This window comes from Stenella coeruleoalba (genome assembly GCF_951394435.1).
Source record: "Stenella coeruleoalba genome assembly, chromosome: 1".
NCBI lineage: Eukaryota > Metazoa > Chordata > Mammalia > Artiodactyla > Delphinidae > Stenella > Stenella coeruleoalba.
The window spans coordinates 66,281,241-66,304,784 of record NC_137169.1 but is presented as its reverse complement, the minus strand read 5'-3'; the positions used below and the strand labels follow the sequence as shown (position 1 = coordinate 66,304,784).

The 23,544-nt window shown below is 37.9% G+C and overlaps 1 protein-coding gene across 5 annotated transcripts in view; it reads right to left on the bottom strand.

The window, feature by feature from the left end:
* Positions 1-23,544, bottom strand: part of ST6GALNAC3 (ST6 N-acetylgalactosaminide alpha-2,6-sialyltransferase 3) — a 583,102-nt gene that overhangs the window by 203,977 nt on the left and 355,581 nt on the right. For 4 of the 5 annotated variants that reach the window (XM_079901981.1, XM_079901982.1, XM_079901985.1 and 1 more), the window contains one exon: positions 13,503-13,912. In XM_079901981.1, coding sequence (XP_079758107.1) covers positions 13,503-13,912 — 410 coding nt within the window. Of the gene's footprint in view, positions 1-10,681; positions 11,675-13,502; positions 13,913-23,544 lie in introns of those variants that run through there. The other variant, XM_079901983.1, reaches the window with a different exon arrangement.

Genomic DNA, 23,544 nt, shown 5'->3' with positions numbered 1-23,544 from the left:
AAAGAAGACCCTTAAAGCCCTTATAAAGTTTAAAGTGTAGATATACTCTAACGAAGCTTTCAAGTTAAGGTCTATTTGTCTTTGAGGTTCACACCCTTTGTAGTGTTCAAAAGCCTTTATATCGAGGGACTGTTTAGCATAAACGTCTATTGGGACTTCTTTCTATAGAGCATAATCTGGCTATGTATCTAGCCATTCTGTCAAGTCATATCCTAAGGCGCAGGAGAACATCATTTTCTGAAGTAGACTGGTTGCAAGTCTTGATTTCTACAACTACCAGTAGTCTGAATGGTCTTCCTTTTAAAAATATAATCACTGAATTAAAGATGTTTCTCTTGTTTTACTCCTAAACTGTTTTGTCAAATTAGTTTCACCCAGTGCGTGCGTGCATGTGCCCTTGCACGAATGTGTGTAATTTTAAACAAAAGAGAGGTCAGTACTGATATATTGATAAATTAAAAACATCCCTTCCATCTTCCCATTATTAAAATAGGTTCTTCCCTATTTTTAGTGAATTTTTAATTTCCAGCCTGTGTGTATTACAGAGGAGGCCTAATGTAGGTCACTACATGCCATCATGAATAATGGGAAAAAGGAAGTCAACTATTTCCCAATGCTTGTTAGCATGAAAACACAGCCCTGGATGCCTTATTATGCTTTTTGACTCCGAAGTCCTATGGGTCTGCCCGTGACTGCTGTGTGAACTCATTGTTCCTGCCAAATACATCAGCTGGGGTGGGAACATTAATTCATTTTAACAGAGATGAGTCAACATTGCTCCTGTAAAAGTGCTGAGATGCTATATTTGCAAAGGCTGTCTTCAAAAAAAAAGAAAATACTGTTTTTAATACTGGGTTCTGTCTCTCAATCCAAGAATTTTTCTACTTTGCCTATTTTCTCTTGGTCCGGGTTTTCCTAAGGTTAGTACCTATTTACTCCAAGTTAGAAATAACTAGACATTTTTGTTTTCAGAGTCCAGGTAGAGTCACAGGACTTCTTTGGGTGAACTAGGCATGTGTCTGTGCCTCTTGGCTGGTGCTCGGGCTAGCACATCTTCCAGTTTTTGCTTTTGCCCCTTCCTCTCGCTGTACCGCATTTGTTGAGGCAGTTTGCCTGCCTTGTGTCCCAACAGAGGGGACTCTCAGAGAGTTTCTAAATTCTCAGGGAGGACGCTTTCCTCTTTCCACTCTAGGAAATACTAAGGGTTTGTAAACCTAACGGATGTGAGACAATTTAATCCCTAAAATCGATCACACAGCAGCACAAGAAACTTTCAAAATGGCCAAAGCTAAAACAGCGAAACCTGGGCTGCACTTAAAACCCACACCAGATGACAAAACCGACTCCAACACAAGGCTGTGAGAAACAACACATCACTGATTTCTTTTTCTCTCTGTAGGACTGAGTGGGAATGGATGGAGCATGCAGGCAATGATTAGCCATGTAGCCATCTTGATATTTACCAATCAGTTTCCCATTTTGACAGTGTCTTCTGAAACTGACTTTTGTGTACCCTGTTTCTTAAATGATCCTTAAAAGTAACTCCTTCCCTTCACATTCTCTGCACCTGAAGCAGTAAGGTCTTGAAATATTGATCTATTTGCTGCTAGCTTTCATTAATTTCATCCATCCCTGAAGGCAGAGCCACATTTATGCCCGCTAATGAAGACCTATTTAGGGGAGCTCAGGGCCCTTTATCAGCCCTGAATTAGCTTTGCAGTTTTAATGGGATTATTACTTAATTAAATAATGTGCTTGCATTTGCCAACGTATTTCTAAAGTGGGATGCAAGCTGCAACTGCCTACATGCCCATAGGTAAGCAGAACACCTCATACAGGATTTGTTGCTTCTCCAAGAGAGTTAACATTCGTTTTACATCTGTACATGGCCAGGCACATAATCACATTCCGCAAATGTTGAATGCAGTACCATGTGCCACTGTCAGCCCTACAGTACCTCTGGGGTATTTCAGTCTTAAAATGTATTAATGCAAATGTGGAAATGTCAGCAAGCTAGTATTATGTATGCACACCAATCATTCAAAGGGGGAAAAGAGATCCATTTTGGTCCAGATTATTTTGACTACAAGACTTTTAATTCCAAAGGTTTCTGGTTTGTTGAAGGTAGCTGTTTCCCAGAAAAATATTTGGTAAGTAAAAATATAAAGGTGACCACTGCCCAAATTACCTAGAATTCCAAAGAAAACTGAGCCCCAGAAGATGAACAGAGAAAGGGCAAGCAGTCTCTCTCTCTGTTCTCTCAACCTTTCCCACAAGGTCACCGTTTCTAACTGACAAGCCAAATAATTTTAGTCAGTAACTGATAAGAAAGCAAATTAAATTTCATTTGGTTTGAAAAAGTATTCCAATATGAATATGAGTTGATCTAGACTCATTCTAAGAAATTTAACAGGGTACATTTTCTTTTATTACTTCATGTTTTCTCAATAAGGAATCCCTTAAGATAAAAATTAAAACCACTGGGGGGCTTCCCTGCTGGTGCAGTGGTTGAGAGTCCACCTGCCGATGCAGGGGACATGGGTTTGTGCCCTGGTCTGGGAAGATTCCCATATGCCGCGGAGCGGCTGCGCCCATGAGCTGTGGCTGCTGAGACTGCGCGTCTGGAGCCTTTGCTCCGCAACGGGAGAGGCCACAACAGTGAGAGGCCCACGTACCAAAAAAAAAAAAAAAAAAAATTAAAACCACTGTAAAACTGAAAAGATGCCCGCCTTGAATGGAGGAGGGGCTAATATTTTTTAAAAATGATTTTGACAATTTGAAGAATTAAGCTGAGAGGCAAATTTTTATTTGAAGAACTTAATTTAATCACTTTCCTATCATGAATCACTCTAACTACTAGGAACTATATATATATTTTTTTTTTTTTTTTTTGCGGTACGTGGGCCTCTCACTGTTGTGGCCTCTCCCACTGCGGAGCACAGGCTCCGGACGCGCAGGCTCAGCGGCCATGGCTCACGGGCCCAGCCACTCCACAGCACGTGGGATCCTCCCGGACCGGGACACGAACCCACGTCCCCTACATCGGCAGGCAGACTCTCAACCACTGTGCCACCAGGGAAGATCGGAAAAATATTTTTTTAATTTTATAAATTATACATCATAATGGTGACATAACTTCTCCATTAAAAACCTGATGACGTCAACAGATGAATGGATAAAGAAGATGTGGCACATATATACAATGGAATATCACTCAGCCATAAAAAGGAAAGAAACTGAGTTATTTGTAGTGAGGTGGATGGACCTAGAGACTGTCATACAGAGTGAATAAGTCAGAAAGAGAAAAACAAATACCGTATGCTAACACATATATATGGAATCTAAAAAAAAAAAAAATGGTCATGAAGAACCTAGGGGCAAGACGGGAATAAAGATGCAGACCTACTAGAGAATGGACTTGAGGATATGGGGAGGGTGAAGGGTAAGCTGGGACAAAGTGAGAGAGTGGCATGGACATATATACACTACCAAACGTAAAATAGATAGCTAGTGGGAAGCAGCCGCATAGCACAGGGAGATCAGCTTGGTGCTTTGTGACCACCTAGAGGTGTGGGATAGGGAGGGTGAGAGGGAGGGAGACGCAAGAGAGAAGAGATATGGGGACATATGTATATGTATAACTGATTCACTTTGTTATACAGCAGAAACTAGCACACCACTGTAAAGCAATTATACTCCAATAAAGATGTTAAAAAAAAAAAAAACCTGATGACGAAAATTAGCACTTGCCTCCATGAAGTGCAGGTAAATCAACCAAAATACTTTACACAAGTCAAATTATATGGACAATGCTTTTTCCTCATCCCTTCATGCCTGCAGTGATGTATACCACTTAACCCCCTCCTATTTACTTAGGAGAAAAATATTTCAAACATTTATTAGCATATAACCAACACACACTTTGTAAGCATGTAGCTACATGAATGCTTGCATAAAACACTTTCTTTGATGCAAAATAATCTTAAAATGTTTATAGTAATCATATTTTGGTTGTGCTGTTATTTTTATTCTAAAAGTGTTGTGTGTATGCTGTGGGATAAAGCAGATGAGTATTTACATTGGTGTCTCTAGAACCTGTGATTGTCAGCATGGCAGAAAGAAGAACAGATGTAAGATAGATGAGGTAAGATAAAAATCTGGTAGACCTGAATTTGTATTGGAAGTTTCAGTTTGAACTCAAAACAATTTTATCTTTAAACAATATATACAGCATATGTTGTTTATATACTAGCTCTGTCCAATGAAAAGACCATAAAACAAAGACCAATCCAGTAGTAATGAGCATGTGTAGTGCCAAGATTATGCTCTCTTCAATACTAAAAAGATGAAAGTTCTTTGGAAAAAAAGTCTGAATCCATGTTTGAATCAGGATATGTACAAGAAGAGCATGAAACATCCTATAATACCAGGAAGCAAAGGAGATTTAAAAGACTTTGTTTTACAAGACTACTAAAGACATGTCAAAAACACTCAAAATCCAGTCTGAAGTGGTTCCCACAGCTCAAAATAGGACAGTTAAGCATAAGAACATAACTGGAATGAATCAAAATATTTCAAAAATGTTTAAGTACATAAGTCAATATGTAAATACTGAAAATAATAAATTTACTGGTGACTTTTGGAGAATGATAGGGCATGAATGCCTTAAAACTAAAAAAGAAGAGATTGGTTCAAGATGGCAGAATAGAAGGACATGCTCTCACTCCCTCTTGCGAGAACACTGAAATCACAACTAACTGCTGAACAATCATCGACAGGAAGACACTGGAACTCACCAAAAAAGAGACCACACATCCAAAGACAAAGGAGAGGCCACAATGAGATGGTAGAAGGGGCTCAATCACAAAAAAATCAAATCCCATAACTGCTGGGTGGGTGACTCACAAACTGGAGAACGCTTATACCATAGAAGTCCACCTACTGGAGTGAAGGTTCTGAGCCCCACGTCAGGTCTCCGAACATGGGGGTCCAGCAACGGGAGGAGGAATTCCTAGAGAATCAGACTTTGAAGGCTAGTGGGATTTGATTGCAGGACTTTGACAGAACTGGGGGAAACAGAGACTCCATTCTTGGAGGGCACACACAAAGCAGTGTGCACATCGGGACCCAGGGGAAGGAGCAGTGACCCCATAGAGACTGAACCAAACCTACCTGCTAGAGTTGGAGGGTCTCCTGCAGAGGCTGGGGGTGGCACTGTCTCACCATGAGGACAAGGACACTGGCAGCAGAGGTTCTGGTAAGTATTCCTTGGTGAGAGCACTCCCAAACTCCATCATTAGCCCCACCAAAGAGCCGGGTAGCCCCAGTGTTGGGTTGCCTCAGGTCAAACAACCAACAAGGAGAGAACACAGCCCCACCCATCAGCAGACAAGCAGATTAAAGTTTTACTGAGCTCTGCCCACCAGAGCAACAGCCAACATTACCCCCCACCAGTCCCTCCCATCAGGAAACTTCTACAAGCCTCTTACATAGCCTCATCCACCAGAGGGTGGACAGCAGAAGCAAGAAGAACTACAATCCTGCAGTCTGTGGAACAAAAACCACATTCACAGAAAGATAGACAAGATGAAAAGGCAGAGGGCTATGTACCAGATGAAGGAACAAGATAAAACCCCAGAAAAACAACTAAATGAAGTGGAGAGAGGCAACCTTCCAGAAAAAGAATTCAGAATAACGATAGTGAAAATGATACAGGAATCAGAAAAGGAATGGAGGCAAAGATCGAGAAGAGGCAAGAAATGTTTAACAAAGACCTAGAAGAATTAAAGAACAAACAAACAGAGGTGAACAATACAATAACTGAAATGAAAACTACACTAGAAGGAATCAACAGCAGAATAACTGAGGCAGAAGAATGGATAAGTGACCTGCAAGACAGAATGGTGGAATTCACTTCCGCAGAACAGAATAAAGAAAAAAAAAATTAAAAGAAATGAAGACAGCCTAAGAGACCTCTGGAACAACATTAAACCCAACAACATTCACCTTATAGAGGTCCCAGAAGGAGAAGAGAGAGAGAAAGGACTCGAGAAAATATTTGAAGAGATTATAGTCGAAAACTTCCCTAACATGGGAAAGGAAATAGCCACCCAACTCCAGGAAGCACAGCGAGTCCCATACAGGATAAAACCAAGAAGAAACATGATGAGACACATAGTAATCAAATTGGCAAAAATTAAAGACAAAGAAAAATTATTGAAAGCAGCAACGGAAAAATGACAAATAACATACAAGGGAACTCCCATAAAGTTAACAGCTGATTTCTCAGCAGAAACTCTCCAAGCCAGAACGGAGTGGCATGATATACTTAAAGTGATGAAAGGGAAGAACCTACAACCAGGATTACTCTACCCAGCAAAAATCTCATTCAGATTTGATCGAGAAATCAAAAGCTTTACAGACAAACAAAAGCTAAGAGAATTCAGCATCAACAAACTGGCTCTACAACAAATGCTAAAGGAACTTCTCTAAGTGGGAAACACAAGAGAAAAAAGGACATACAAAAACAAACCAAAAACAATTAAGAAATAGGTAAAAGGAACATACATATCGATAATCACCTTAAACGTGAATGGATTAAATGCTCCAACCAAAAGACACAGGCTTGCTGAATGGATACAAAACCAAGACCCATATATATGCTGTCTACAAGAGACTCACTTTAGACCTAGGGACACATACAGACTAGACTGAAAGTGAGGGGATGGAAAAAGATATTCCATGCAAATGGAAATCAAAAGAAAGCTGGAGTAGGAATACTCATATCAGATAAAATATACTTTAAAATAAAGAATGTTACAAGAGACAAAGAAGGACACAACATAATGATCAAGGGATCAATCCAAGAAGATATAACGATTATAAATATATATGCACCCAACATAGGAGCACCTCAATACATAAGGCAACTGCTAACAGCTATAAAAGAGGAAATTGACAGTAACACAATAATAGTGGGGGACTTTAACACCTCATTTGCACCAATGGACAGATCATCCAAACAGAAAATTAATAAGAAGACACAAGCTTTAAATGACACAATAGACCAGATAGATTTAATTGATATTTATAGGACATTCCATCCAAAAACAGCAGATTACACTTTCTTCTCAAGTGCACATGGAACATTCTCCAGGATAGGTAACATCTTGGGTCACAAATCAAGGCTCAGTAAATTTAAGAAAATTGAAATCATATCAAACATCTTTTCTGACAACAACTCTATGAGATAAGAAGTCAATTACAAGGGGAAAAACGTAAAAAACACAAACACATGGAGGCTAAACAATACATTACTGAATACCCAAGAGATCACAAAAGAAATCAAAGAGGAGATCAAAAAATATCTAGAGACAAAAGACAATGAAAACACGACGCTCCAAAACCTATGGGATGAAGCAACAACAGTTCTAAGAGGGAAGTTTATAGCTATACAAGTCTACCTCAAGAAAAAAAAAAAATCTCAAATAAACAATCAAATGTTACACCTAAAGGAAACAGAAAAAGAAGAACAAACAAAACCCAAAGTTAGCAGAAGGAAAGAAATCATAAAGATAAGAACAGAAATAAATGAAATAGAAACAAAGAAAACAATAGCAAAGATCAATGAAACTAAAAACTGGTTCTTTGAGAAGATAAACAAAATTGATAAACCATTAGCCAGACTCATAAAGAAAAAGTGGGAGAGGACTCAAATCAATAAAATTAGAAATGAAAAAGAAGTTACAACAGACACCGCAGAAATACAAAGCATCCTAAGAGACTACTACAAGCAACTCTATGCCAATAAAATGGACAACCTGGAAGAAATGGACAAATTTGTAGAAAGGCATAACCTTCCAAAACTGAACCAGGAAGAACTAGAAAATATGAACAGACCAATCACAAGTAATGAAATTGAAACTGTGATTAAAAGTCTTCCAATAAATAAAAGTCCAGGACCAGATGGCTTCACAGGTGAATTCTATCAAACATTTAGAGAAGAGGTAACACCCCAAACTCATACCCTGAGGCCACCATCACCCTGATACCAAAACCAGACAAAGATACTACAAAAAAAGAAAATTACAGACCAATATCACTGAGGAATATAGATGCAAAAATCCTCAACAAAATACTAGTAAACAGAATCCAACAGCACATTAAAAGGATCATACACCATGATCAAGTGGGATTTATCTCAGCGATGCAAGGATTCTTCAATATACACAAATCAATCAATATGATACACCATATTAACAAATTGAAGAATAAAAACCACATGATAATTTCAATAGATGCAGAAAAATCTTTTGACAAAATTCAAAATGCATTTATGATAAAAGCTCTCCAGAAAATGGGCATAGAGGGAACCTACCTCAACATAATAAAGGCTATATACAACAAACCCACAGCAAACATCATTCTCAATGGTGAAAAACTGAAAGCATTTCCTCTAAGATCAGGAACAAGACAAGGATGTCCACTGTCGCCACTATTATTCAACATAGTTTTGGAAGTCCTAGCCACGGCAATCAGAGAAGATGAAGAAATAAAAGGAATACAAATTGGAAAAGAAGAAGTAAAACTGTCACTGTTTGCAGATGACATGATACTATACATAGAGAATCCTAAAGATGCCACCAGAAAACTACTAGAGCTAATCAATGAATCTGGTAAACTTGCAGGATGCAAAATTAATGCACAGAAGTCTCTTGCATTCCTATACACTAATGATGAAAAATCTGAAAGTGAAATTAAGGAAACACTCCCATTTACCATTGCAACAAAAAGAATAAAATACCTAGGAATAAACCTACCTAGGGAGACAAAAGACCTGTATGCAGAAAACTATAAGACACTGATGAAAGAAATTAAAGATGATACCAACAGATGGAGAGATATACCATTTTCCTGGATTGGAAGAATCAACATTGTGAAAATGACTATACTACGCAAAGCAATCTACAGATTCAATGCAATCTCTATCAAATTACCAACGGCATTTTTTACAGAACTAGAACAAAAAAATCTTAAAATTTGTATGGAGACACAAAAGACCCCGAATAGCCAAAGCAGTCTTGAGGGAAAAAAACAGACCTGGAGGAATCAGACTCCCTGACTTCAGACTATACTACAAAGCTACAGTAATCAAGACAATATGGTACTGACACAAAAACAGAAATATAGATTAATGGAACAAGATAGAAAGCCCAGAGATAAACCCACATACCTATGGTCAACTAATCTATGACAAAGGAGGCAAGGATATACAATGGAGAAAAGACAGTCTCTTCAATAAGTGGTGCTGGGAAAACTGGACAGCTACATGTAAAAGAATGAAATTAGAACACTCCCTAACACCAGACACAAAAATAAACTCAAAATGGATTAGAGACCTAAATGTAAGACCGGACACTATAAAACTCTTAGAGGAAAACATAGGAAGAACACTCTTTGACATAAATCACAGCAAGATCTTTTTTTGATCCACCTCCTAGAGTAATAGAAATAAAAACAAAAATAAACAAATGGGACCTAATGAAACTTCACAGCTTTTGCACAGCAAAGGAAACCATAAACAAGACGAAAAGACAGCCGTCAAAATGGGAGAAAATATTTGCAAACAAATCAACGGACAAAGGATTAATCTCCAAAATATATAAACAGCTCATGCAGCTCAATATTAAAAAAACAAACAATCCAATCCAAAAATGGGCAGAAGACTTAAATAGACATTTCTGCAAAGAAGACAGCACATGAAAAGCTGCTCAACATCACTAATTATTAGAGAAATGCAAATCAAAACTACAGTGAGGTATCACCTCACACCAATCAGAATGGGCATCTTCAGAAAACCTACAAACAACAAATGCTGGAGAGGGTGTGGAGAAAAGGGAACCCTCTTGCACTGTTGGTGGGAATGTGAATTGATACAGCCACTATGCAGAACAGTATGGAGGCTCCTTAAAAAACTAAAAATAGAATTACCATACGACCCAGCAATCCCACTACTGGGCATATACCCAGAGAAAACCATAATTCAAAAAGACACATGCATCCCAATGTTCATTGCAGCACTATTTACAATAGCCCGGTCATGGAACAACCTACATGCCCATCGACAGACAAATGAATAAAGAAGATGTGGTACATATATACAGTGGAATATTACTCAGCCATAAAAAGGCACGAAGTTGGGTCATTTGTGGAGATGTGGATGCATCTAGAGACTGTCATACAGAGTGAAGTAAGTCAGAAAGAGAAAAGCAAATATCCTATATTAACGCATGTATGTGGAATCTAGAAAAATGGTACAGATGAACCAGTTTGCAGAGCAGAAATTGAGACACGGATGTAGAGAACAAACATATGGACACCAAGGGGGGAAAGCAGCAGGGGGTGGGGATGGTGTGATGAATTGTGAGGTTGGGATTGACATGTATACACTGCAGTGTATAAAATGGATGACTAATAAGAACCTGCTGTATAAAAAAATAAATAAAAGAAAAACAAAAAATAACTAATAAAGAGAAAGAATTGGTACTATCTTCTATCTCATGGTAACCAAACGGTTAATGAGACCAAGTTTCTCTTTATAAGGTATATTAGTTAATAAATGAAAAAGAAATGATGAAATATCACCATTCTGTAATCGCTAATGAACTATTTGATCTAGACAATGATCATTAATGAATGCTAACATAAAGAAACAGAAAACTAGATGGTCTTCATCCTGATAGAGGTATCACCTAATAGTCTTGATAATTTTTTTTTAAAAAATTAGACCCGAATCCAATAAATCCTCAATATAGAGATACCAAAGTAGAAGTATCATGGGGGTGCAATCAGCACAATCTAGATTGTGCACAAATGACTAGGTTTTTTTTCAATAATACAGGGAGAGAGTGGGAGAGAAGCCATGTGTTAAGAGAAATATAGGAGATGTATCAATTATTTGTAAAGCCCTTATGCTAATCCTGATTTGAACATGCACAGAGCTTAACACTAATCCTGATTCAATTAACTGTTAAAAATATTAATGAGATCATTGGAGAAATTTGAAAACAGACTAAATATATATTGTTATTAAGAAAGTATGCTGATTTTTCTGTAGGACAATGACATTGTGTTTATTTTTAAGAATCTTTATCTTTTAGAGATACATGCTGAAATATTATGAATAAAATAATATGATATCTGGCATTTGCTTCAAAATAATCCTTGGGGAGGGAGAAAGTGTACAGGGGTATAGATAGAACAAGATAGAATAATCCTTGGGGAGGGAGAAAGTGTACAGGGGTATAGATAGAACAAGATTGGCTATGAGTTAATAATTATTCAATCTGAGCTGTGGTATACAGCAGTTCATTACAGCATTAGTCTCCCTATAAGTCTGACATTTTCCTTCATAAAAAGCTAAAAAATATCCTTCTTTGAAATCTGGCAATGAACATCAGGTCATCATGGGAAAATCTTTAACAATAAAATCCACACGGCTAAATTTAGGGTACAGATTTAAATCATTGTGGAGACTGCTACCCTTGAGGTCGTTTTGGTAGACCTTTTGTCATCCAACCAGATTTTACCAAAACCATCTGTTCTGCTCATTTCTAGCATAGTTGTCTTCTTTGGTCTGTTTGTAGTATTCAGTGAAGCACCAGACGGGATTAGACTTGGGGAAGAAAACAGCAAGAAAGCATCATAAAATCATTTTGACTTGTTTTTTCTACTTTTATTTTGGTAACTCTACCAACTGAATGATACCTGCAAATTAATTTTACCAAGTGCGCTTTTTCCCACTATACAAACAGCTTTCCTCATCACAGCCAGTAGGAAAATGAATCTCCCAAAGCTATTCTCTTCCGGTGCTTGTTGTACAATCCACACATCTGTGACAGTGCTGTCTCACTGAAAGCTCACAGCAAAGCCAGCATGATATAAACACATGGGACAGACAGCATGCTGAGCTCTTCTCTGATACCCCAGAATTATTCTAGGGCTTATAGTTATGACTAGGGCATACCCCGAGGGCTAAATGTTACTAATGAAAAACCAAATATACCTAATTAACTGCACTGCTCTGGGCTAGTGAGAGACCAGAAATTTCCAAAGCCACTTGAGAATGGTCGTATTTATATAGAATGGTGCTACATGTGAGAGTATTTCTTTGAAGCACGTACCTACTCCTTTTATCCCTAGTGCCTGTCTCTTTGGACTGTTCATGCTACACTGCTTCAAATCTTAACACTGGGATTCTTCTTGCTAACACTAAAGTGGAAGGGGCCACTATCATGGCTATTTGTCTTGCATTTCATTAGAAGCTATGCATTTTTGGTGCTCAGAAGTAGAAAACACTAAATTCCACCTACATTATCAGTAGGAGAGTTGAGCCAGATAAGATTTTAAAATAATTATCAGCATTTAAATTACATCCAGAGACATCAGAAACTCCCCTTCTCAAGCACACACTGCAATATAGTTGAAAGTTTAAATTTGATAATAAGGAAGAATAAAAGACAGATATTTTGAGGAAATCAGAATGTTAACATTGTAATTATAGTCAATGCTCAATTTATCCATAGTATTACACAAAAAAGCAAAATTCACAGTAATTCAAACTTTCAGCAATCAGTTTCAATATTTTCCTGCAGCCGTTCTTGATTAGAACTAGATATATGAACTAAGGTAAACTGATTTATAATTCTACTTCTCTCTCACATACTGGTTACCTTTCTAAAGAGGAAGAAAGAGTGGTGAGCAATAGTTACACGGGAGAAGAGGAAGAAGAAGCAGGGGGAGGAAGCAGCAAAAGTAAGGAGTAGAAGAAGAAGACAGGCAGGCCTCGGGAAAGGCGGTTTACAGAATGCTGCAGAAAACCGGATGTAATGAAAAAAATGCAAATTGGTTTTTAGATCATTGAGTGAACGGTATGTATATCTCATTTCCCTTCAAGAATCCACTGTTAATGATTTTAAGGAATGCATAATTTCAACATGGTATTCTACTTAACATGTTAAATGCTAAGTTATGGTGTTCACGATCGTAGGACCTATTTGCAGGCAAGAAGCTATGCAACCTTATTAGAGAATCAATAGCTTGTTCTGTTTTGTGCTCTCAGTAAATTTTTGCCACAGCTTCCAAAGGAGTTTAGGTCCTAAAGTTCTCTCACATTTCTATTTTAAAACAGAAATGTGTAGACTTCTTTCGGCTAAAATCCAATTTATTCAATAGCAAATTGAGCTAAATAAGAAGAAATCTAAAGATATCTTGGGGAAGCAGCCAGTGCTTTTTTGGAGCCTCAAGCCAATCAAAAGGGAGAGAACAGAAGGTGGGGTAGGTGGAATAAATGGGGCCTAGCTGCTGGCTCATCAAGTAATCATAATAGTCAAAAACATATAACAATCAGTTTGAAAAGTTACTCTGTTCATTTGACAGCTGGCAAAAGAACTCAGCAAAGATTTAGCATAAAAGACAATAAGGCTGCTTCTCAGAGGACTCACCTGTCTTTCCCAGTTTCCTTCTTAAACACTCCATCACAGTAACTCATGCGCTTCTCCGTGGTCACGTAAATCTGGGCATTGGGATAGATGTCAACAGTCTTTTTCAACATGTTGTAAACAATGCCATTGCCGTCTTTCCTCATATTGCGGAAAGGGCCCCAAATAACATAAATAGTAGCATTTGCTTCCTTGAAAAAATAATCAGGGTTTTTCAGCAAAAGAGGAACGCTGGTATGGGATACAACTCGAATCATTGTCATGCGGCCAACATCTTCTTCATAGCCCTTGGTGGGGGCATTGTTCATTCTCCAAATGCAGGAAGACTGATCTATCTCATTCCCCACCTTCTGGCCAACCATCTGACCTGAGTTTGACACTATGGCACAAAGGTTACAGTCCAGTTGCAAAGGCTGAAAAACAAAAAGAGAAACAGGGCGGGGGGAAGAAATGTGCAAATTAGTAAGTTCCATCTATCCAAACAAGTTCCTCTGGGAAAACAGAAAATCCAGATATTGTGCATAACTGCTGAGTGTGGGAATACCTCTGAAATATATTTATGCCAAACCAACAGTAGTTGTATTGCACTTTAATTTATTATTATGCCTGTCTACTAGACAGTAAACTCAGTAACAGCAGAATCAATGTCTGTCTTCTTCATTTTAACCTCACTCCCCAGAAGTCCCTGGAATACTATAGTAGCTCAATATATAGTGGTTAAGTCAGGAAATGAAAGCAATTTAATTTAGATAATTGAGATAATTTATTAATTAAGATAATTTATTAAGACCCTGAACTTAATATTAGAGAAGAAATGGACTTTTCCAATTCGTCTAGAATTACTGATTTAGTTGAAAAGAGAAAAGCAATCCAGAAGAAACATATCAACATACCAACAGGTTCAATCTAGGTGGGCAAATTGAGTAGCAAAGAGACTCAGAAAAGTCACCAGGGTAATTATCTCACAACTGTCAATGGTAGGGACTCAAAGTAGTTATTTGACTAACTACTAACTACTATGTACTATGTTCTAGGGGTTGGGGATTCAGCTGTGAACATTTTAAACAAATATCCCTACCCCCCCAGAGCTTGCATTCAAGTGAGGGAAGAAAGGCAACAGACAAATCTGCATAGTATATGTTAGATGGAGGTTAGTGCTAAATAGGGAAAATTAAAGCAAGGAAGGAAGTAAGGATGTATCTATGTGAATGTATGTGTGTGTGTTGGTGGAGTGACCAGAAAAGGCCTCAGGAAAAAATATATTTGAGGAAAGACTTGAACAAAGTAAAAGGGCTGACCATGGGATTTTGCAAAAAAAAAAAAAGGCATTCCTGCAAAGCAAAAGCAAAAGTCTCTGCAAATACCCCAGGGTAGGAGAGGAACAATAGGGAGGGCAATGTGGCCTGGCAGAGCATTGAGAATAGCAAGTGAGTACTGGGGCAAGAGAGGTGGCAGGGGAGCCGTCACTTAGGGCCTTTTACTTAAGAGCCCCTGAGGGCTCTGGGCAGGGGAATGACTGATCCAAGTCACATTGTAACAGCTTTGGCTGCTGTGTGGAAAACTGACACAAGGAAGGCAGGGGTAGAAACTGTGAGAACAGGATGCTGCCATAATCCCAGCAAGAGAGGATGATGGCTTGGACCAGGTTGGGTAGCAGAGGTGGTGGTAAGAAGCTGGTCACATGCTGGATATTTTCTGAAGGTAGGGCTTGCTGGGTTGACCAGTAGATGGAAGGTGAGATCTGAGAGAGAGAAAGGAGTCGAGGATAACTTCAGATTTTTAGCCTAAGAAATTGGAAGCCTGGAGCTGCCTTTAACTGAGAAGCAGAAGGCTTCAGGAGAAACAGACCGGGGGAGGAAGCAGGAGCTCATTTCCAGACCTGTTAGATTTAAGGTGACTTGAACACAGACTCCTGCAGCAAATGTTATAACAAAACTACTCAAGCAGCTTTTATTTATCTTTCTGATTATTAAATTAATATGGGCTTATTGTGGAAAACTTGAAAAATATAAAAAGAATTAAAACTCTCCACATTTTCACCACTCAACAACGGCTACAATGTTTTGTGGTATTTTCTTCCTTCTAGACATGTTGAGAAATACCATTTATACAATTTGGCCGCCTTGATTTTTCAATTAATTTCACATCATTAAACTTTCCCATGTTAGTAAATAGTCCTTAGCGATATTTTTAATGCCTGCATAATATTCCATTGTATGGATGTACCATAATGTACCTATCTGCCTCCTTCTGGGCATTAGCTATTATCTGATTTTTTTATATCACAAAAAAATTGCTTTGATGAGCATCCTTATGCTTCCCATTGTATTCTGGATGCTAACAGTTATTACATTAATTTAACTTTACTTCTTTGATTTTGTTTTCATGGTACACTGTAAAATACACTAGAATGACAAGGGTATTTATTTGAGATGTCAAATTAAGAATTTCAAAAAAGCTTTACTTATGCAGCCCACAAAGGTCCATTTGTGAAGTGCCTTAAAACTCTGCTATGAAAGGGACTGTCCATCACTCCTGCTACAGTAAGATTTCTGAACTAAGGTGGGCAGCAGGTGATCCAGGCGCCAGGTTAGAATAGGTCTGCTCAAAGCGGGTGAGTATATTAGAGCACTTGGAAATGGGGTTCTCTAGGTTGGTGTCATAGTGAAAACTTCACCAGTGGGCAAATGGAGGCACAAGGGGATGCCTCTGAGAACCAGGCATTGATCTAAGCCCCTTCCTCAAGCACCTAGGAGCCCACAGTCTTTGGGGATGATAAGGAAGAACACAATGTTCTTCCTGCCAGGCGATTTGCAGCTGGGCCTGACATCCATTACACTTAGCGGAGTCCTCCAAACTCACTTAGAGTCACACAAATCAATGCCTGATTTAAATTGTGTGGGTCACATGGCACATTCCAACTTATCACCAAGATGCATATGGTACAGGGAGGTTAGGTTCCATTTATTGTTCCAAGAAGTTGCTTCACTGTATAATAAAAACATTTTGAGGATACAGGCCTCCACACATTAAAAAAAAGAATCAAAAAGAAAGATATAAAGAAAAAGCCTTGGGTGTGTTCTAATCTACAACATGTAGCAATCTGCATTGGATTTCCAAGTCGTTAAAGTGAATTAGCTGGTTCTGCTGTAACAAAGCTTAATTTAACTAATAAAAATCAGTATACTGGTTTCACTTGACAATTGTGACCTCTGAGAGTGATCAATTAAGACATCACAATCTGTTTCATGACAACATATCAGGATGCTGCAGCTGTGCAGTTTACGAGGTCAGCAGCTGACTAACAACTTGAGGGCAAACACTGGGAATAACAGCTTGTCTATGTGACAAACATGTAATTGGGCAGGGTGCTACGAATGTAATGACTTTGGGGATAGGTTGTGATCTTTAAATTGCCCCTTTCTTTTATACTATTCGCTTGGCCATATTGTCACCACGGCCAGAGTGGTAAGAAACTTCTGCATGTCATACTTCTTGTTCTCAGACCTGCCTAGCTGTCTGGTTTCCTGAATGAGGTGCCAGGAGACATGGCTGCATGGAGTGACTGCTCTATTTACCACCTGGTTGCAGGAACCATCTTTACAGCATGATAAGAGCGCAGGGCTAGATGAATGAAACAATCCTAATCATAATCAGAAGCTTCAGGTAACACGAAGAGCTTGTTAAAGCACAAGGGACTCATTTATATGTTTGAAGGCACCTTCAAACTACAGTAAGCTATGATAAAAAGAAAGCCGCACCTGGGCATGAATGGATGGTTTGACCCAAGAGCTGCTCTTATCTGGTTATCTCAGTTCCTTTTATTAGCTTTATCGCTGCATCTTGTGATCTCAACTTTCTTTGTTAAAACGTCCTGCTGTTTCTTGAGCTCATTTGTGTTATTTGATTTGAGGCCCTTGCTTGAAAATTTATTCCATATGTGTCCACTCCCTCAGTTCTGCCTCAGTAAGCAGTTTCTTTCTAGATTGAGGCCCTGGATTTTCCGAGACCTTTGGAAAGATTTATCTGGCTCCACTTTATCAAACCTCATCTTAACTTTCAATTCTCCTTTTCAGTTGACTTGTCCCTATTTTTTGTTTTTCTTTATTAAAAACAAACTTGACCTCTTTGTCTTTTCCTCTTGCACACTCAAAACATCAAGCCAAACGCTTTGCTTGGGCTTGGGCTGTGTCTATAAACTGAGATCACCACAAATATATAGCCGACCCTGTCTAGGCAACTGTGTCACTGTTAAAAGAAAGCTCACAAATGTCAAACGCTTTCTTTTATTTGACATCTAAGACACTGATTTTTTTTTTTTGTGGTAACATCATTATACAGGCATACCTTGTTTTACTGTACTTCGTTTTATTGCGCTTCATAGATATTGCGTTTTTTACAAATTGAAGGTGTACAGCAACCCACATTGTCATATGATGGTTAGAGTATTTTAGCAATAAAGTATTTTTTAAATTAAGGCATGTATTTGTTTAGACATAAGGCTATTGCACACTTAATAGACTATAGTATAGTGTAAACATAATTTTTACATGCCCTGGGAAACCAAAACATTCGTGTGGCTTTACTGCAATATTCACTTTATTGCAGTGGTCCAGTACTGAACCTGCAATATCTCCAAGATTTGCCTTATTTGATTTGGGTATTTTCTCCCTCTGCAAAATAATACTGGCTCTATACCTGCATATCTGGAAATAACAGTCAGCTTGGGGAAAGTTAAGTATTTGGTGATATCTAGTAAACAATCAAGTAATTTTTACCTAGTACCTATTCTGTGCAAGGCTCTGTCAAGGGTAAAATAATTTTAGAATTCTAATCAGTGTGAGCTTTAACCTCAGTACACAGCCTTGAGGTAGGTGGGGAAGTTTTATGATCAGCTAGGGTCAATTCATATACTATTTTAAAGGTCTAAGGGATTGCCTTGAAAAACAGGTCCTTTCTCTGCTAAAACAAATCTTGACATTTGCCTCCTTATAAGAAAAAGGAATTGATTCCTGTCTGGGATGCAGGGAGAGGATGAGAGAGGGAAGAAGCAGTGTGAGGGAGATATATAAGTATGGTGTATTACATTTATTGATATTAACATGATTGAATACATACTATGGGCCAGTCATCCTGCCCAACACTTTATTACATTATTCCATTCAGTTCTCATAATAAATTCTTCAAAAGTTAGTTTTTATTTCCCATTAATGAGTTGACGAAATTGAGACAAACATGATGTCCAGTGGGTACTACATGTCTTTCAGGTTAAAAAGAGAGCACATATTATCTTTCATGAAATGCACTCACAGCACTATTAAGAAGTGGGGGATATTAAAGAAATATTTACTATTAATTTGCACTATTCCTAATATACATACAGGCAAACACCGCAAATCTCACCCAGTATCATATTAAGATTATTTATATTAAATTATAAATTAATGTTCTTAACCATGCTGGCGGCCAAGAATTTCACCAAAACAGGACAAAGTTCTTAGCTGATGAAAGTCTCCTCAGGAGTGTGACAGTTTGCATGGGCGTAGAATTAACCTCTCCTTTCTGACAATGGCATTATGATGGCAGAAGAAATTATGTGGACATTTTTTTCTTAATATTTCAGTTTGAAATACGGCTCAAATTTTAGTCTAAGATATAATCTAATCATGACCAATTTTATTGGCTTTAAAATGGTCCTCCACATCTTTTCACTCAGTTTGCTTTTCAAACTTTTTTTCATAGCAGCAGTGAATCGTGTTTCTTTCTGAAGCATTAAATGATTACAGTCCATGTCCGAGAAAACAAAAGGCCATGGCAGATGCTGTTATAAGCTGGTCTCCGTGGCTAAAGAGAATACCTCCCCCTGTCGGAAAGACTCCTTGAGGCAAATGCACTCTAGAAGCCCCCAGTGGTTGCTTTCAAGTCCTTGGGAAGCAAAGTCTGCTGGAGACGCCAAGCCCTCCTCTAACTCTTTGAGTCGCTCCCCTCTCCATATGAAGAAGGCATGAAGGTTCTAGGACACTGGCTGCCTGCGGTACTATGCTCATCCTGTAGGTCATTTTACAGGCATGCTGATTTTTATTTTTATCTTTTCCGAAGCACGAGCATGTAGCACAGAAATGGATTCTCGTTTGCATAAATGTTGAAGAACGTAAGCGCCAGAAATCCTTGCTACTATGGAGGTAAGGAGGAAGACGTGGCTCTTCTCATCTCTTTTTAAGAGTCTGTGGTATTTTAATAATTAGCCTTATTTTCCTGTGTGTAAATATTATTTAGGTGGACTCTAGGAACCAATTTACCATGACATGCCCAACTGATCCTTGCCTGGTTGAAAAAAGAAAAAATGACCAAAACTAACAGGTCATTCACTCTGATCGGCAAGTTTCACCTTTTGTTGAGTCACAGTCACTTTTCTCTTCAAACTAGGACACATATAGTTAAAGACTTCTTTCTGTTTTTCTGCTCTAAATTTACACTTACACACACACACACACACACACACACACACACACACACACACACACACACACACACACACGGTCACCCTCATCCAGCTAATGAGACAGCTCACCCCCTGGCCACTTTCTCCATCCTGCTCGCTACCAACCACTCTGGAAAATTCCCCCTTCTCTCTTCTTTGGGTAAGAATCTGACAAACTGCCCTTTCCTTTTTGAATGATATATTGGGACAACTGCCAAGCACTTTACATTTTAATCAGTAAGAAGAATGAAATATTTAACCTTTACTTTTTTCTCCATGAATAAGCTTATAGACAATACAATAGATAATTAAAATCTGTGAATTAAAACTTGCAAAACAGTGTGGTTTCCCCAGCAAAGAGAAATGGCCAGGTACGAAAGGTCACCTGTCAACCAGTTCTAGTTATTAAATCTCTGCATTTATCACTGAGGTGGCTCTACAGAAAACGAAGGTCAAGACATTAAATTATGAAACAGTCAGGATTAGAAAAGGTCACTAAAAATTCAAGTAAAATTTAACCAAACCTGCTAATTCAAGTAAGCAGACACAGCCAGGGATGAAACACAGCACTGGACAGAGATAATCTATCTCCCTACTTTAGCCCCACATTGAAAATGAATTTCTATTTGATGTCTTAAAGTCTAAAATGAAACTTGCTCATCTCAAATAAAAGCAGGAGCTTCGATAAATATTTCAGAACGAAAATCATGTTTGAATCGAACCGGCTTAAATTATTAAAAACATTGTTTTATATTTTCTAAGGGTTGCTTTCACTTCAACCATGAGAATGCAATCTAAAGTATCGGCAGTGGGGCACCCCTGGCACCTTAAATGCTTTACAGGACAATTAGCGACTCACCATTCACTAATCTACTACTTTAATGTTGAAATAAATGAGATCTTTGCTTTTCATCATGCAATTTGAATAAATTTGAACAAAGCAGGTTGAACAAAGCTCTGGAGACACACTCTTCAGTTTGCTGTCATTTATTCCTCTACTCTTCCTGAATGTCTTTAGAATTTTAGTTTTAGAGGCTTCAACATGTATAATGACGCCATTGGGGAACAGATTTTGCCTTTATTCTCCTCGATGTTCTTTTGAGGTCTTTCAAGTGAAAGGTACAAAAAAGGCATTAACAATCTGGCATTGTTTTTATTGCTTGACAAAGAAAAAAATGTATTTTAATTTTTCCTGTGTTTCAGGAATGGTTAAGCAAGCTGTTTTCATCTACACTGAGTCACTTTCAGCAGACCTCTGTGAACAAAGAATTGTAAAGACTGTTCTAGAGAGAAATCAACACAGTTCAACTAAGCCAGCCTGTATATGTACTTTTGTACCCCTCCACAGCCAGCTTCTTTCAGTTAATGCAGCTTTCAAAAGCAGTGTGTATAAATCATACACTATGAGCAACAGCACATAAAAAGATACATTTGATAACCCACAGTTTGGCTCTGACTCTGTGGATTTGGGATATGGCATTTACCTTGATTCCTACCTGGTGGCATTACATCCAAGCATAAAACTTAATAGGGGGGGTGCATAAAAATGTTAATGTCAAGAGATAATTCTAAAACCAGCACCATAAAACTATGTTTCTCAGTCACCGTAGATGATGTGTTCTCTTTATTTGGAACTTCCTTTAGAAAATGCATCTGTATAATCATGAAGGCACACCAAAGGAAAGCAGTTTGCTTTCTCTGGACTGGAAGGCAAACAATGAGTCTTTTCAAACCAAAAAAGAGTTTTCACCTATAGACTGAGAAAATGGGAGTAATTCATATTTCACTATCACTATCAGATCATACCAAAATTTGACTGATTTTGAGGCCAACTTACCTCTGGATTATTTTCCTCTCCCTTCAGGAAGATGAGCTCAGGACCCAGTGCTAACATACTATCTCTTCATGGATCACATAAAGAGAGTAAGAGAGAAAGCTGATTTATGCTATGGTATTAGTATCTCACATGTCGCTCAACTAGGGACATGGTTCTTAACTAGCTGTGCATTACAATGACCAAAGGAGCTTTAAAAAAATTATAATGGCTGGACTTCACCCCAGACTATTTGAATCAGACAACTCTTGAGGATGGTGCCCGCACGTAAGTTTTTTTTTTTAAGTTTCACACATGATTACAGTGGGCATCTAGGTTTGAGAAATATTGTCCTAGAGGAAATAGCAATGGCAAATTAGACCACAATGCCTGATAAAAAAGGATGACAAACAAAATGGTAAATTTGGATCCCTCACGCACTAGAGGCTAGTGTAGTAAATCCTTCCCTTACCCCTCAAACACTGCTAGATTGGTGAGCAGCAGTTAGGATTGAAATCAGTCCTATAAGTCAGAGGTTATGAAGAACAAATGGGAAAGATATTGCAGGTTTGCATGTAGTACCAAGCATGAGAACTTCATTTCCACAAAGATATTGTTAATCATATAGCATGAGAGGTGTTCTTTATGTTCTCGCCAGAATTTGCTTTGGAAGCAAGGAAAATCATGTTACCTTACAAATGCTCTTAATTGTCATGTAGAATTTCTGCCAGCATATAAGGCTAGTGATAAATTGAACATTTGTTGACATTCATTCAATACAGGTTTTTTGGTTTTTTTCATCTTGTTTTATTTTCTAGGCTGGAGGATGCTTTAGGGGGTTTATAGTTTGAGAGGAAGGGGTTGGTGAAGAGGGAGTAATTGCAAATACAAGAAAAGGAGCCACTAATGGAGGGAGAACCCAGGAAAGATAGGAATCAATAATTTAAGGAATATTACTAGGTCATAAAAAGAATGAAATATTGTCATTTGCAGCAACATCGATGGACCTAGAGATTATCATACTAAGTGAAGTAAATCAGACAAAGACAAATATTACATGATATAACTAATATGTGTAATCTAAAAAATAATACAAATGAACGTATTTACAAAACAAAAACAGACTCACAGATGTAGAAAACAAATTTATGATTACCAAAAGGGAAAAGGGTGGGGTAGGGATAAATTAGGAGTATGGGATTAACAGATACATACCACTACACATGAAATAGATAAAAAACAAAGACCTACTATATAGCACAGGGAGCTATAGTCAATATCTTGTAATAACCTATAATGGAAAAGAATCTGAAAATCCTTTTCAGAATTTTATATTTTAAATATAAATGTATTTATATTTACTTCTTTTATATTCGGATATATATATCTGAATCACTTTTCTGTATACCTGAAACTAATACATATTTTAAATCAACTATAGTTCAATAATAAATAAATAAATAAATAAAACTTAAGAGCACAGTTGGATGAATAGCCTTTGAAAAAGTAGAGACACCTCTTCCTCTGAGACAGGAAAAAAAGAATTAAGAATGAGGAGAAACATGTAACCTTACAAGACTGGAATACAACTAGGGTTTACTCCAGATTCCCTTATATTTCTATAAAGCAAGTAAGGGTTAATTATTGAGAGACTTAGAGGTAAGGTTAACAGACTGCGGAAGAGACATGAACTTTTGAGAAAGAGAATATTTTGAGCAAGAATCAAAAGGATTGCCAATTATGCCACAGTT